Here is a 14,914-nt window from a genome sequence, read left to right as displayed (position 1 = left end):
ATCTGGCTGCGGGCAGTCTACCTTTGCACAGGCCCCGAGGACCAGAACTCCCAACTCCAGGGGTTCTAGAACCTCCTGGAGGCTGGCGACTGGACTCTGTCCCAGGTTTCCTCATCCCAGGCCTGGCTTCGCTCCGATGCACGGACATCACACGTTGCGGCATGTGCTGCGGGAACCAGCCCTCAGGTCTCCCATCACATTCGTGTGGAAGGGGGCGCAGGCAGGTATTGGGCTGCCCCTTTGCAGCTGGGCTGTGGGGGAAGTGAAGGCTGTGGCCAGGAGGCCAGTGAGGGCTCCAAAGGGCTGCCGCGGTAGTGTCTGCACGCCCAGGTGGGTGGGCGGCCTCCACCAGGCACCTGACCTGCAGGTGGTCGAGGGGCACCCGGAGCCCCGCAGCCCCATGTGGAGCCTGCCCTTCCGGGAGAGCTGGTCCAGGTGAGGACAGTGCTCAGTGTGGTGGGCGCAGGCCTGCGACTCGCCGAGAGCAGTCATGTTGATGATGAAGAGAGAAAGGGATCTTTCTTCCTCCTACTGGGCAAGGATGGAAACTGAACCAAGACAGTGTGAGTTACGGAGAATTACACCGTGAGCCTGACGGTAAACTCTCTGCAGAAGAAAGGTTAAAGTGAAAAAGTTGCTCAGTTGTGTCCAACTCTTTGCGACCCCATGAACTGTACAGTCCATGGAATTCTCCAGGCCAGAATACTGGAGTGGGTAGCCTTTCCCTTCTGCAGCGGATCTTCCCAACCCAGGGATTGAACCCAAGTCTCCTGCATTGCAGGCAGATTCTTTACCAGCTGAGCCACAAGGGAAGCCCAAGAATACTGTAGTGGGCAGCCCATCCCTTCTCCAGGGGATCTTCCAGACCCAGAGACTGACCTGGGGTCTCCTGCATTGCAGGCTGATTGTTTACCAACTGAGCTATCAGGGAAGCCTTACAGAATAAAGGTGCTGAGTTTAAAAAAATAAAAACTTACTGATTTACCCCAGAGATGAAGCAATAACTATATGAAGAGGCGTATGCCCTTGACTTAGTTGTTCTTCACTGTCTCACAGGCATGCTTTCTTGACATTCCATAAAGTAATGGCCTAGTCTTCTCAATTTATACATGGTTCAGTTTCACTTGCTATAGTACAGTGTAGTATAGTTATTACTACATGGGATGACGTTCATTTGCTGTGTCTTCTCCTACTGTAATACAAGCTCTATGAGAGCAGCAATCCCACCTATTTTATTTACCTCTGCCCCCAGTTTCTTGCGCAGTGTCTGATGTGTTTACCAAACAAAAGGTTTTCAGACTTTGGCCTCTCAGAGTTGACACCCTTTCTCCTGCTTGCATAGAGCACTTTGTATTACTGCTTTTATAATATTTTGTTGTAATTGTCTTTGAAACTTTTATATTACCTGCAACAAGGACTTTTCATGTTCATTTTTGTGTCCCAGGTCCCCGGTATACAGTGGGCACTCAGATTTTGATTGAAAAGGTGAAAGCTGTCCATGATAGAATTTCCAATCATATGAATCTTTTTCTAAACTTCTTAGACCATCTTGGACTTCCCTGGTAGCTCAGACGGTAAAGCATCTGCCACCAATGCGAGAGACCCAGGTTCGATCCCTGGGTCGGGAAGATCCTCTGAAGAAGGAAATGGCAACCCACTCCAGTACTCTTGCCTGGAAAATCCCATGGACAGGGGAACCTGGTAGGCTACAGTCCATGGGGTCACAAAGAGTCGGACCTGACTGAGCGACTTCACTTTCACTTTTCACTTTAGACCATCTTAGAGTATTTCTCCTATTGTTATTGTCTCCTTTTTCTTTCTGCTTTTGAAAGTCACTCACTCCAACTAAGAGAGGCAGTATGTTGGACAAGAGAATTCAAAATATTGCAAACAGAATTTAGACAAGGGTCTTTGCTCTGCCACTTCCTTGGTGGGGATACTTTTTAAATTCCTCAGAGCTTGATTCATCAAGCTGCTACAGAATCCACCTGCCAATGCAGGAGATGTCAGAGATGCAGGTTCAATTTTGGCTTGGGAAGATTCCTTGGAGTAGGAAATGGCAGCCCACTCCAGTGTCCTTGCCTGAAAAATTCCATGGACAGAGAAACCTGGAGGGCTACATTATATGGGGTCACAAAGAGTCTGACACAAATGAGCAGTTGAGGGAACGCACAGATAGACATAGTAGAACTTATATATGGCCCACAAAATCATTGTTTTCTATCTTTAAATAGAATCTGAAGAAGAAATTATCTGGCTTTACTACATCCTTTAAAAGAAAAACAAAGCTTGCTTTTCCAATCTTTTAACTGCCTAGATGATGCATTTTAGATATGTATAGTTTGGAGTTTTATCAACTTGTTTGTGTGAAAATTGAGTACTAACTACAACTGATGGTGATGGTTTAGTCACTAAGTCACGTCTGACTCTTGTGACCCCATGGGTTGTAGCCCGCCAGGCTCCTCTGTCCAAGGGATTCTCCATGCAAGAATACCGGAATGGGTTGCCATTTCCTTCTCCAGGGGATCTTCCCAACCCAGGGATCGAACCCAGGTCTCCTGCATTGCGGGCAGATTTTTTTTCCCAGCTGAGCCACAAGGAAAGGCCAAGAATACTGGAGTGGGTAGCCTATCCCTTCTCCAGCGGATCTTCCCAACCCAGGAATCAAACCTGGGTCTCCTGCATTGCAGGCAGATTCTTTACCAAGTGAGCTATCAGGGAAGCCACCAACTACAAATTGGGCAGATGCAATTTAAGTCATTAAGTCCCCTTCATTTTAAAATAAAGGGCATTTTTATTATAATTATTGTCTATAGTCTTCATAGTTTAGGACTATAGGCAATTTATTATATTTTTAACTTACTTAAGAGGATTAGTTGGTGCTGACTGAACACCAGTGTTGTCTCGTGGCAAATTTAGATAAATTTGCACATGGTGAATTATATCTTGTCTGGGCTCAGCTCTAAACAAATGTCATCAACTTGTTGTAGATGTGTTGGGTCAAAGAAAGAGTGGGATGCATCCTTTAGTGTTTAATTTTTAGTGCCGGACAGTTTTCTTTTTTATACCTATGTAGAATTACGTGGAATGACCAATTTTTTTCTTTTTTATCTTGTTTGAACATATTTCTTTGACCAGGGAGATCTGCTTAAGCATCTGGGCAATTAAGCAGTACATTCTGTGACTACAGGGGAAGGGACCAAAAATACAAAACCTGTATTTTTAGTCATGCCTGGCAGACATTACAACATGAAGTAGATGAATCTGAGACTCTAACCAAAGGCCGTAAAAATATGTGGATTATAGATACTTAAATGTGTTTAATATTGCTTTTCCTGAAAGGTTTCAATTTTAGGTTGCCTATTTCCAAGGTGAAGATGTCTATCAGAAGATGCATAGCTGCTCAGAAACTCTTATTTGCAATTATGTCTGCAGAGTTGATGAGGGAGCTGTAAGAAAAGATTTCAGTCTAAAACATAGATTTATAACATAACTTTTCTCAGGTTAAAATAAGATCTTTTCAATCAGAAGAATATTTTATCTTATATGTAGTTAGTTTTTTCAAGTGTTATATAGAATACAGTTGTGAAACATTCACTTCAAAATCTGAGCAAGTTACTAATGAAAGAAATGGCTTTTTTTGGTCCATAGAAAATAGCAAATTGTTTCATTCTGTTCCACTGAATGTGAGTTCGAGTAGAGCAACTGTTTTCACCTATTTTATTCACTACGCTATCACATAATAGTTGTTTATTTAATGTTTAATGACTGAAAGACATATCCTTACCATTGTTACTGCAATAACCTTAATGATAATTTTTTACCAAAGTTGTTACAGAAATTTGTTTATCAGGTTATTTTCTTTCATTGTTTTTATTAAATATTGAAAAGATACATTTATAAATTGCTGCAAGAGATAAAGATTGTAATACTTTGATACCTGCACACGTGATTAAGTTTTAGAAAAAATACACTTCATTACCTTCAAAATCCTTGTATGCCCTTGTGCAATCCCATCTCTTCATTCCCTCCTCAGAGGTCGTAAGCACTGTCCTGAATTTTATGTTTATGATTCCCTTGGTCTTTTCTCTATAGTTTTACCATGCATATGTGTACTCCTAATACGTTGCTTGGTTTTGAGTGGTTTTGAACTTCATATAAATGGAATCATGCTTGACTTTTTTTTTTTCCTGGATCTTGCTTTTCTTATTCAAAATTACTGCATTATTGCTATTCATTCATTCATGATGTTGCATGTACTAAATTCACTCAGGTTTACTGCTATAGAGTAACCATAATGGAACTGTTATGATTTACTTATTAATTTTGTAGTTGAAGGATGGATGTTTGGGTTGTTCACGATTTCTTGGTATTACAGTTAGTGCAGCACTGAGCATTCACATGGCCTGAGTCCTCAGGAGGCCTTCGTAATTCCTTCAAGCTGGCTTCTGTGTCCTCCTCATAGGGCCCCATTAATCTTCTAAAAGCTTTCTTCCTTTCTGGCCTGAGATCTCCCTGCTTCATCGTATATTTCTGCTGCTGCAGACTGCTATCAGCTATTTCTTCAAGGAGTCCTGGTTCCTAGTAGAAGAGGGGGTGGTATTTTAAAGCCTAGGATCTGGGTGTTAGATGTGCTCCTTTTTACTGAGGGGGCAGTGTTTCTAACTGTACTGCTAGAAAAAATGTATTTTTAAAAATCATGAGTTTATGATGATCTTGTTGATTCTGTTTAACATTATGGTGTTTTACCTTGCTCTCTTTTTTTAATTTCAGAGTTTTACTGTACTGCACTAAAGGAGCAGCAGGATGGTTATACAGTGTTCTCTCCCATTCTGTTTTGAAAATCTAAACTACTTGCAAATTCTTAAGAATACCTTTACCACCAGATTAGAGCATTAAGTATAATAACCAATTTCTTAATAAGTAAAGTCTCACAAATTAAAATACATTTAAAATAGCTTTAAATGCATTCTTCACAAGTAAGTCAGCATATATTTTTGTATCATGTTCACTCATGCTTATGAATTAAAGCAAGTATATTACTCTGATGGAAATATGGGGAAATCTCTCATTCATGCAATATACAGGGATAATATTTCAAGTTGAAGGGAAAAAAAAATCCCAGTCTTATTTTTTTTTAATGTATCCATAGATAATCACCCACATGATAGATAAAGAAAACCTGTGAAGTTTCCCAAAAGTCAGATTTTCAGTTCATCAGAAGCACCTGATGTCTACAACTAATTTATAACTATATGGCATTTCAAGAAAACAAAAATGAGCCCTATGAATTCCTATAAACAAAAGCTTCCAACGGACTAAGGACAGGAAGTCAATGAATCATTTCAAGGATTACGGTTGTTCCTTGAGTAAAAGTTCAGACCTGTCAACACCAGAGGCATCATTTTATACTAACGTATACATAAGTCCATTTAAGTTCTTTATCAGAGTGTAATATATGAAAAGGGCTTCCCTGGTGGCTCAGATGCTAAAGAGTCTACCTGCAGTGCGACAGAGGCGAGAGACTCGGATTCAATCCCTGGGTTGAAAAGATCCCTTGGAGGAGGGAATGGCAGTCCACTCCAATGTGAAAACAGTCTTTCCACAAGCAAAAAAAAGGGGTATTTCTCAGCCATCAAAAAGAATGAAATGATGCCATTTGAAACAACATGGAGGGACCTAGAGATTATCATACTAAGTGAAGTAAATCAGACAGAAAGACATATTGCGATAACACATATATGGAATCTTAAAATATGATATTAATACAAATGAACTTATTTAGAAATAGATTCATGGACATAAAAAACAAACATACGGTTACCAAAGAGGAAAGGAAGGGGAGGGATGAATTAGGAATTTAGGATTAACAAATACACACTACTATATATAAAATATGGAGCTGGTCAGAAAGTTCGTTCAGGTTTTTCTGTACCAGTATGACCTTTTTGGTCAACCCAATAAATAAAAACAAGGGTCTACTGTATAGCACAGGGAGCTATATTCAATATCTTGTAATAACCTACAATGGAAAATAATCTGAAAAAAGAACATGCACACACACACATACACACATATGAATCACTTTGCTGTATAACTGCAATACTGAAAATCAACTATACTTTAATTAAAAATATAAACCCACTCAAATCATTTGTAGGTCTTGTAACCAATTTGATATGCAACTAATTTTTTCCAATTTGTTTTCAATTTTTAGTTGGGGCTTTTTAGAAGTAAATATTTGAAAAAACTTACATATATAGTCTTTTGACCTTTATTGCATTGTATGTTTTCACTTACATTTGTATTTATCAGTACTAAATCCATGGACTTGTACATTTTTATTTTCTATTCTCATATATATAGAATAATAGACTACTGTTAATCTACTCAGTATTATTTAGCAAAAAAAATGTAAAGGAAAATCAGAGACAAGTACAATCAGTGTACCTATTTCCTTATAGAGCTCATCTTGAATTAATTCAGTTAATTATTTAGGTTATGTCACTATCAAGGGAAACTGTTAAAATGTAGTACTTTGTATGTGGAGAAAACACATTTTCTTCCCACGGTGTTTAATAAACATTATTTTTTGTATGTAATGTTAAGTGTTTTGCATTTACATTTCAGTTAATCGACTCTATGAAGACTTTGGTAGGGCTTCCCCGGTGACTCAGAAGGTAAGGAATCCACCTGCAGTGCAGGAGACCTGGGTTCAATCCCTGGATTAGGAAGATCCCTTGGAGAAGGGAAAGGCAACCCACCCCAGTATACGTGCCTGGAGAACTCCATGGGCAGAGGAGCCTTGCAGACTATTATAGTCCCTGGGGTCGCAAAGAGTCAGACACAACTGAGTGACTCACACAGACACACACAGACTTTTTTTTCCAGTCTCATGATTTATTATACAAATGGAGTATCACATGGCGAGTTCACATTAGCTTCTTCAAGCGTGGGAACTTAACAGATAATGGACAGTTCACAATCTGTTTATGTTGCTTTTGCAGCTGGAGTTTTTTAGACCTTAACTTGAAGTCTAAGAATATCAAAGCAATACCTCTGTAGGTGGCCAGCAAACAATTCATTCTCCCTGTGAGAGTGTAAGAGCTGAAATATTTTTTGACACCAGTGAAATGGAACTAGGCATCAGTTTCTGGACCCCCATGATATCAGTCTTCCAAAAGGCTCAGACTCCACGGCCTGCGTCCTTCACAGTAAGCCGCTGCCCCTCAGTCCCTCCGGAAGATTCCACCTCCCCCTCACGCAGTCAATCATTAACACAGACTTTGTTAATGATTAAAATTTTCATCCTGCCCAAGACTTAAGTTACAAATTGCAGGAGAATTCTTTACCTGCTAAGCCGTCAGAGAAGCCCCATTAAGGACATATTTGTGTAAAACTGTAAAAGCATTATCTAAGTATTGGGAATATAAACTTGAGCCAACCAAAGACCCTGAGCTCATGAAGTTTATATTGTGATGTAGGAAACAGACAACACGAAATCTGGCCTTCCCAGTTTCCTATCATCTAACCAACCTCAGAAGTTCCCAAGCTGTATGGCAATGCTATTGTTGCTAATTCTGTCCTCTGTGTGGTCTATCATTTTACTGTAACTATCTGAAGACTTCCATCAGGCTCTCCAGGTCTACTTCATATTAATGGTACTCAACTGGAATTGTAGAATATAGTTATTAAACCGTTTTAAAGGAGAAGCAAAATGTGTGTGTGTGTGTGTGTGTGTATGTATGTATATATATATATATATATATATATATATAGAGAGAGAGAGAGAGAGAGAGAAATACCTTTGAAAATCTGTACTTACAAGATATTAGCAGGTATTTATTTTTCATGTTAAAAAGATGATTACTGGTGGGGATGTAAACTGATAGTGACATAGCCAATATGGAGAACAATATGGAAGTTCCTTTAAAAAGTAAAACTAGAACTACCATATGATCCAGAAATCCCACTAGTGGCATATACCCAGAGAAAACCATAATTAAAAGCAATACCTGAGCTCCAGTGTTTACTGCAGCACTCTTTATAATAGCCAGGACATGGATGCAACCTAAATGTCCATCGACAGAGGAATCAATAAAGAAGATGTGGTACAGATATACAATGGAATGTTAAATAACTCAGCCATAAAAAGGAATGAAATTGTCTCATTTACAGAGATGTGGATGGGCCTAGAGACTGTCTTACAGAGTGAAGTAAGTCAGAGAGATAAAAACAGATATCATAATATTAACACATACATGTAGAATCTAGAAAAATGGTATAGATGGTCTTATTTGCAAAGCAGAAATAGAGACACAGAGATAAAGACACAGACATTGTATGAAGGAAGGGGGTGGTGATGGGATGATTTGGAAGATCAAGATTGACATATATATACTACTATGTATAAAATAGATAATTAATTAGAGCCCACTGCATAGCACAGAGAAATCTACTCGGTGTTCTCTGGTGACCTAAATGGAAAGGAAATCCAAAAAAAGTGATAGATATACACATACATATAGCTGATTCAATTTGTTGTATAGCAGAAACTGACACAGCAGTGTAAAGCAACTATATTCCAACAAAAAAGAGGATATTGTTAGACTGAAAGTTAAACATTTGCAGTCACTCTAAAAAAGCTGATTCTGTACCTTACAGGAGGATTTATCTAGGGTGAGTTATTATACTTTTAAAGTCCCCTTAGTACATTTCAAATAATTCAATTTACAAACATCCTGTTTACATACAAGCTACCTCAAAATTGTAATTCAAATTTTTAAGTACGGAATACTCAAATCATGAGTTGTAAATAACAACAAATAACTAAAGATAGATAGCCACTGACATTATTTCATCTAATACTGTCTATAATAATGTAATATATGTAAGGATACAGGCATAAAATATTAAATAAAGCCCCAAATATTAAATATTATCAGATATGGTCACAAATGTAAGTAAAGGAAGATGGGATTTTTTTTTTTTTAACTTATCACTCTGTCTTTTTCCATCACTTCCTTTGCAGGGAGAAGGCCATTAAGAGAGAAAAGATGAAAATACTTTCATTAGCATAACTAACAACAGAGTCAGGTAAGCTTGGAGTATGGGAAATATTAACATATGTTTTCCTATAGACTTTTTAAAAATTTTACAGGATGTCTAGGAGGGTGAGAATGGATGAAAAGAAAACTAGGTGAAACAATTTGGGGCTCGGACATTGAGGATGGTAGGTGGAAAAAAGAATTTGGGAGTTGATGGGAGTGGCGAACACAGATGACCAAGAAAGAGGTCCTAATGGGTGTTACTCTGGTCGACTCTGATAGCCAGGTATCTTAGTAGTATAAATAAAGGGTTTCATTTTCATGTAGACTCCCAGTTCATGTGTTCATCACTGTCTAATAATATTTTCTTTCTGGCAGTAGATTTCATTTTCCAAGTGGTAAGGGTATAATTCTCTTTAGCATCAGCTTTACGATGGAGGGAAGCAGGTGCTGTTCGGGGCAGAGAGGTGGTTACGCTGTGATGGAGAATGTTCTCAGGCAGGTGAGGACTGCGGACTGGGTGAAACCTGGGGATCTGGCAGGCATCACAAGCTAGAAGGATCCTGTGATGATCATTTCTCTTTTCCTGGTAGTTCCCTTACACAGACCTCCAGCAGCCAGTTTCATGCTTGCTGAAGAAATCCATCTAGCTACAGTTAAATATAAAGGCTTCAAATTAAAATGGATTTGAGTTGACCAACTAGCTTATCCACACTAAAATATAACCTCTTTGTGACCCTGTGGACTGTAACCTGCCAGGCTCCTCTGTCCCTGGGATTCTCCAGGCAAGAATCCTGGAGTGAGTAGCCATGCCCTCCTCCAGGGGATCTTCCCAACTCAGAGATCGAACCCGTGTCTCTTTAAGTCGACCTTCAGTGGCAGGCAGGTTCTATACCACTGGTTCCCTCTGGGAAGCCCAAAATATAATCAAGTGAGCATGACATGCAGTTCTTTCCAGCTTTGACAAGGGGAAAATAATGGTCATCTGAAGTGGGAAAGTACTTGAAGGGACAAGGATGAAGAAAACAAAAAGGTGAGATTTTAAAGAAGGCAAGCCAAAGATTTCATGATTTTGCCTTGGCCTGACCTAGTGATCCTCATTTGGGTGAAGGAAAATCAGCTTGTGCAGAAGTCTCTTTCTGAGTTAACTGCTGGTGTTTCTTTTCTGCTTGGCATCAAAGGTGAAGCATTTCTTTTAAAGCGCATGCCAGCTCTTTCCAAAGGGTCTCAGATGATCCAATAACTGAAGTATCACTGCAGAAGTTGAGACAAAATTCAATTCCTATTGCAGAACTCCTTAGTGTGCTTCATTTTTTAATCTCATTTCTCATTCCCCTTGTGGCTCCAAACACACTCTTCCTCCTCTTAGGCCCAGAGCGATTTCAGAGGATTCTGTAGCAAGTTCCTAGAGACCCATTGTGCAGTAACAAAGAATTCTCTGGAACTGCAAGTTCTGTCCTCACTTGCTTCCCTGAGTGGGAAGGTTACTCTCACCCCTCACAAATGGTAGAGGAGGATGGGCAGTGCCCAGGCCTGCAAGCTTGCCAAGAACTAGGAACTCAACATGCCAATCAAACCTGTTGGGTGGATATGTGGGCAGGTGTTGAAGAACTTTTCTGGAAGAAGTATGCACACTATTCTTGTGAAGGGGATGGGGGTATGGAAACTGGGAGTTAAATCCCCAAGGTGGACCCAGCATTCTGTGTTCTTTTGAATTTGTCTAAAATTTGACATTTTTAGTTAAGCATATTTTTACCCCCTAACTTCTTTTTGTCTTAGTTGAGGGGATCCAGAAAGTAATCATGGACCTTATAGATGAGTTTAAAGATGAATTCCCTACCATCCTCAGATTATCACAGTCTAATCAGGTAATGTGATTTTATAACTTTGAAAAGGATTGTAAAATGTATATTGTATTTTTAGTATCATACCAATTATTGAATTTGCGATTATGAGATCAGTATTTGAAACAGGAAAACATTCCTTTCACCTCAGAAAAACACCACTTCAACTCTGACTCGATGTAAAGGAGTCTATGTAAAGCAGAAAGTTTGTGCGCAAGGAAGTGAGGTAGGTAGATGAATTAAGTTTAAGGACAATCACTGTACCATTAGATTGGAAATCTAGAACATTCTCATAGCTACAGTTGCAACCTAGTTTACTTAAGATTTGAATAATGTAAAAATCAGAAAAATACCTAGATATACTTTGACTAAAGTCTGTGGTAATTAAGTAAGTGAAGAAATATAACTGATAAAAATGACACCACTGGAGAGGTAACTATGGCATGAGTGTGTGTTTTAATGTGGCAAGAACATAGTGGTATCAATTTCAACAAAGTATATATGCATACGTTTTAAACACCTGTTCCAAAAAAGGTTTAAGATAAGATATGGGAGTGGAAGGAGCTAGGTAGAGAATCATAAAGACATTTGGTCAGGAAAAGGTAACATTTGTTTAGGGGACACATGTAACCTAATTTACTCAAAAGTACACAACTCTTACTGGAAGAATGGTTTCAGTCATTTTGGCCATAGTCAGAGTAGAATATGTTATAAAGTTATATGGTACAGTAACAACTTGCTTATCCAGAAATCAGGCTTTTGGCAATGTCAACATGAAGAATGTAACATCTGGAAGTAAACAAGAGAGTGCTCTGAGTAACACAGTAATCACAAAGTCTGTATATTTTGTTCCAAAGGAGAAGTGTTAGAGCTACATTTAACCATTCATTCAGACAGCTGGCATTAGACATTTAATAAATACTTTGCCTGGATCTGGAAGAAGGAATACAGAGATACACAAGACAGCATTCCTTCAGTCAGTGAGCTTAGTCTAATGGATACAGAATTATAAACAAGTAGTTGCAATGCAATATGGTACGAGGCATATACAATTTAGAGGAAGGAATGACTCTGCATACTGCAGTCAGAGAAGACTTCATGGAGGAAAGATGCTTAAACTGGGTCTCAAAGGATGAATAGGAGTTTTCAAGGTGAAGAAAGGGATAAGGTAAGTGGGTAGGAACAGGGGGAAATATCCCAATGGAAGTACTGTCATGCCAAAAAGTATGAAATGTTATAGCATATTTCCAGAATGTCAAGTAAATTTGAATAAATGGCATCACCCTTAGGTCTTAACTTTGGGAAGGAGTGATACTGAAATATAAGTTATCTGGATGCACAGTGGTAAAGTGGCATCTAGATGGTGGTTGGCTAAGTAGGGTAGAATAAGTCTTAAGGCTCTAGTGGGCAAATCAGACTTTGTAATTCTATATTTTAGTCCTAGTAACGAATTGCTTCCTTTTATTTGTATTCCCATAGTCTTGGTATAAGTTATTTTGAAACATGAGAGACTTTTCTTGGCCATGCTCTGGATTATTGAGGAAAGAGCTGCTTGGTCTAGGAGATAAAATGGCTATGGTCAGCACAGTAGTGGCAGTAATTATTGAGAAAACTTCAAGGTAAAGTCAAGGACGCCTAGGCCCGGAAAATCCTATTGTCCTTCCAAAGTGTGCTCCTCTCACCATTGCCAACGTTAGAGAAACTGGGTTTTATTTAATTAACGCTGCAACTTTCTTTACCATTTCCTTCATTTCTTCCTACACTCTGCATAGCCTCATTATCACTGGAGCCATAAATATGCTTTATGGTGAAATAGATTGATATTCTGATCCACAAAGAACTCGAAGCTCCTATTTCCAACTCACTGAAGCCATTTCCATATAAGAACCACATCCCACCTTTGCAAAGAAGAATATGAACATAGCTAAAGTTATTTTATTTCTGATTGTCAAAGCACATTATTCTTTTGCCACCATTTTTCTTTTACCATTTTCTTTTACCATTTTTCTTTTATCATTTTTCTACTGTTTCTTTTTACCATTTTTCTACCATTATTCTTTTTCTACCTAACTACCTGAGTAGTTAGGGGATATTGTAGCACATTGAAGTTATTTGCTCTTCAAAAATAAATTATCCAGAAAACAAGGCTAATATTATGTCCTTAACTAGATTATTGTTAAAAGTCAGATGGTAAGTGTTGCAGATTTTATTTCTAGTATTATCTGTAGTTCCCAAACATCCTGAAAGGACTGATTTTAGGACTACTTAGAGGGCTTTAGTAATTGGACTGTATTTTAAATCTCTAAATTTTGTGATTAATATTTAAATCTTTTTTTTTTTTTTTAATTTTAGGCACCTATTTAGGAAAAAGTCATGTTGCTGGCCTGGGGTAAAAACAAACAAAAAAAAAAGATTTGATGGAAGTGATGGTAGAGTTTTTATAGAAGAATATACCCAGAATAATGGTTATTAAATAGTCCTTCATGACAAAAGATTTTTAAGGACATTGTTTCCACGCCCCCCACCCCCCTCCGGCCAGGGCTGGGGAAAGTTAATTTTAGAATTCTGGCTTGAGGTTCTGGCCTCTGAGGTCTTGTATTGTCCACTCCCTCCCTTCCAACTAGCCCAGACCCCAAAACCTTCAGTATCCACATCTTTTAGTAAAAAGTAAGTTTTTAAGGTTTACACTTGCAAATTGCAAGTGATTTCTATATGAGGACTTTAAAATACTAAACTTTTAAGTTTGAACAAATAAAAAATGCAGCTATAATTAGGGAATTAAAATTTTTTAGTTCAAATAATCTTTACTTGGATAAATTTTTTATGGTAAATAAGGTCAAATTTACTTATGAAAAGTAGTTACATAATCACCTTTTTTGTGATTATCTTGCACTTAACTGTCTACTACAAAATTGAGGATTGTAGACAGAGCACATTAGAATCCATGCAAAAACTGGATTTTTACATCTGTAGATACATTTTTTTCTGAGCTCCATGCTTGCTTGCTTTTTTTTTTTTTAAACATGCGGTGCAAAAAGTGCTGGTGTGACGAAGCCGGTTTTCTCTGCCCATTGTGCAGCAAGCCTAATGCTGAGCTGCTGAAATTCGCAGCAGAGAAGGGGTTTATTCATAAGACAGCCAAGTGAGGAGAAAGAACACATCTCAGATCCATCTCCCCAAAACCAAGGGGCTTGGGATGTAGATGGTGAAGAGTATAGGGTAGTCAGAGGTGCAGGTGAAGGTGTTTGGAGGCAGGGAAAAGGTGAGGTAATGTCTGCTCTCTGTAGGCATATCAGAGTTACATGCTTCTTCACGGGATTCCTGTTGAGAAAACGTTGGTGTTAGCCTGACCTGAGGGTGCAGCTTGTGGCCCTCTGATGTCAAAAAGTGACCCATTGCATACCCGAGCAGGCCTAGTTGAATGGCCATGTGATCTTGACTAATTTGAACTGGGAGAGATTAGCTCTGTTCCTGAAGCAGCCATTACTAGCAAGCCATATGTCAGAGGTGTTATCTATAGGGGTCAGTTAAAGGAGTCTTGTGATACATTTGTCTAAGCCATGTGACACTTGGAAGGTACACAATTTGCAGAAACAGTTAAGGCACGCTTGGTCAGTGAAGGCAGATCAATGAAGCAGAGGGTGTTTTGTTTTGTTTTGTCTTTTTTTTTTAAAAAAAAAAAAAAACAAGTACTGCCCTGCTCTTCTGTAACACTAGTTCAGGAATTGTTAGTCACCAGTTTCTGTCAACCCTATGGCGTACATCTTCAGAGTGGGCTTTTTAACCCCATGGGGCACAGTTATACTGGGGATATACCAATGATGTCTATAAATGGCTTGTATTGGTATATATTGGGGTTTCTAAGTATAATGAGAGTAGAACTGTAGCTAGAGTGTTCTGTAATTCAGTTGTATTTTTGTCCTTGATGAGGTTTTTTTTTTTCTGGTGGGGCACTATTATTATTGGGAAACTTGCAGAGCTCATTGTGTACTGAAAAATTCCTAGATGGTTTCTTACTTAATA

The 14,914-nt window shown here is 38.6% G+C and overlaps 1 protein-coding gene across 3 annotated transcripts in view; it reads left to right on the top strand.

Moving 5' to 3' along the window:
- The window catches only part of SPATA9 (spermatogenesis associated 9), a 53,369-nt gene that overhangs the window by 16,261 nt on the left and 22,194 nt on the right, over positions 1 to 14,914 (top strand). For 2 of the 3 annotated variants that reach the window (XM_070465840.1, XM_070465841.1), the window contains 2 exons: positions 9,032 to 9,096; positions 10,827 to 10,915. In XM_070465840.1, the coding sequence (XP_070321941.1) occupies positions 10,850 to 10,915 (66 nt within the window). In that variant the 5' untranslated portion in view covers positions 9,032 to 9,096; positions 10,827 to 10,849. Of the gene's footprint in view, positions 1 to 9,031; positions 9,097 to 10,467; positions 10,673 to 10,826; positions 10,916 to 14,914 lie in introns of those variants that run through there. The other variant, XM_020889539.2, reaches the window with a different exon arrangement.

The sequence above is a fragment of the Odocoileus virginianus genome, chromosome 3, assembly GCF_023699985.2.
Source record: "Odocoileus virginianus isolate 20LAN1187 ecotype Illinois chromosome 3, Ovbor_1.2, whole genome shotgun sequence".
In the NCBI taxonomy this organism is placed as follows: domain Eukaryota; kingdom Metazoa; phylum Chordata; class Mammalia; order Artiodactyla; family Cervidae; genus Odocoileus; species Odocoileus virginianus.
The sequence above is the reverse complement of the archived record's forward strand: the minus strand, read 5'-3'. Positions and strand labels throughout refer to the sequence as shown.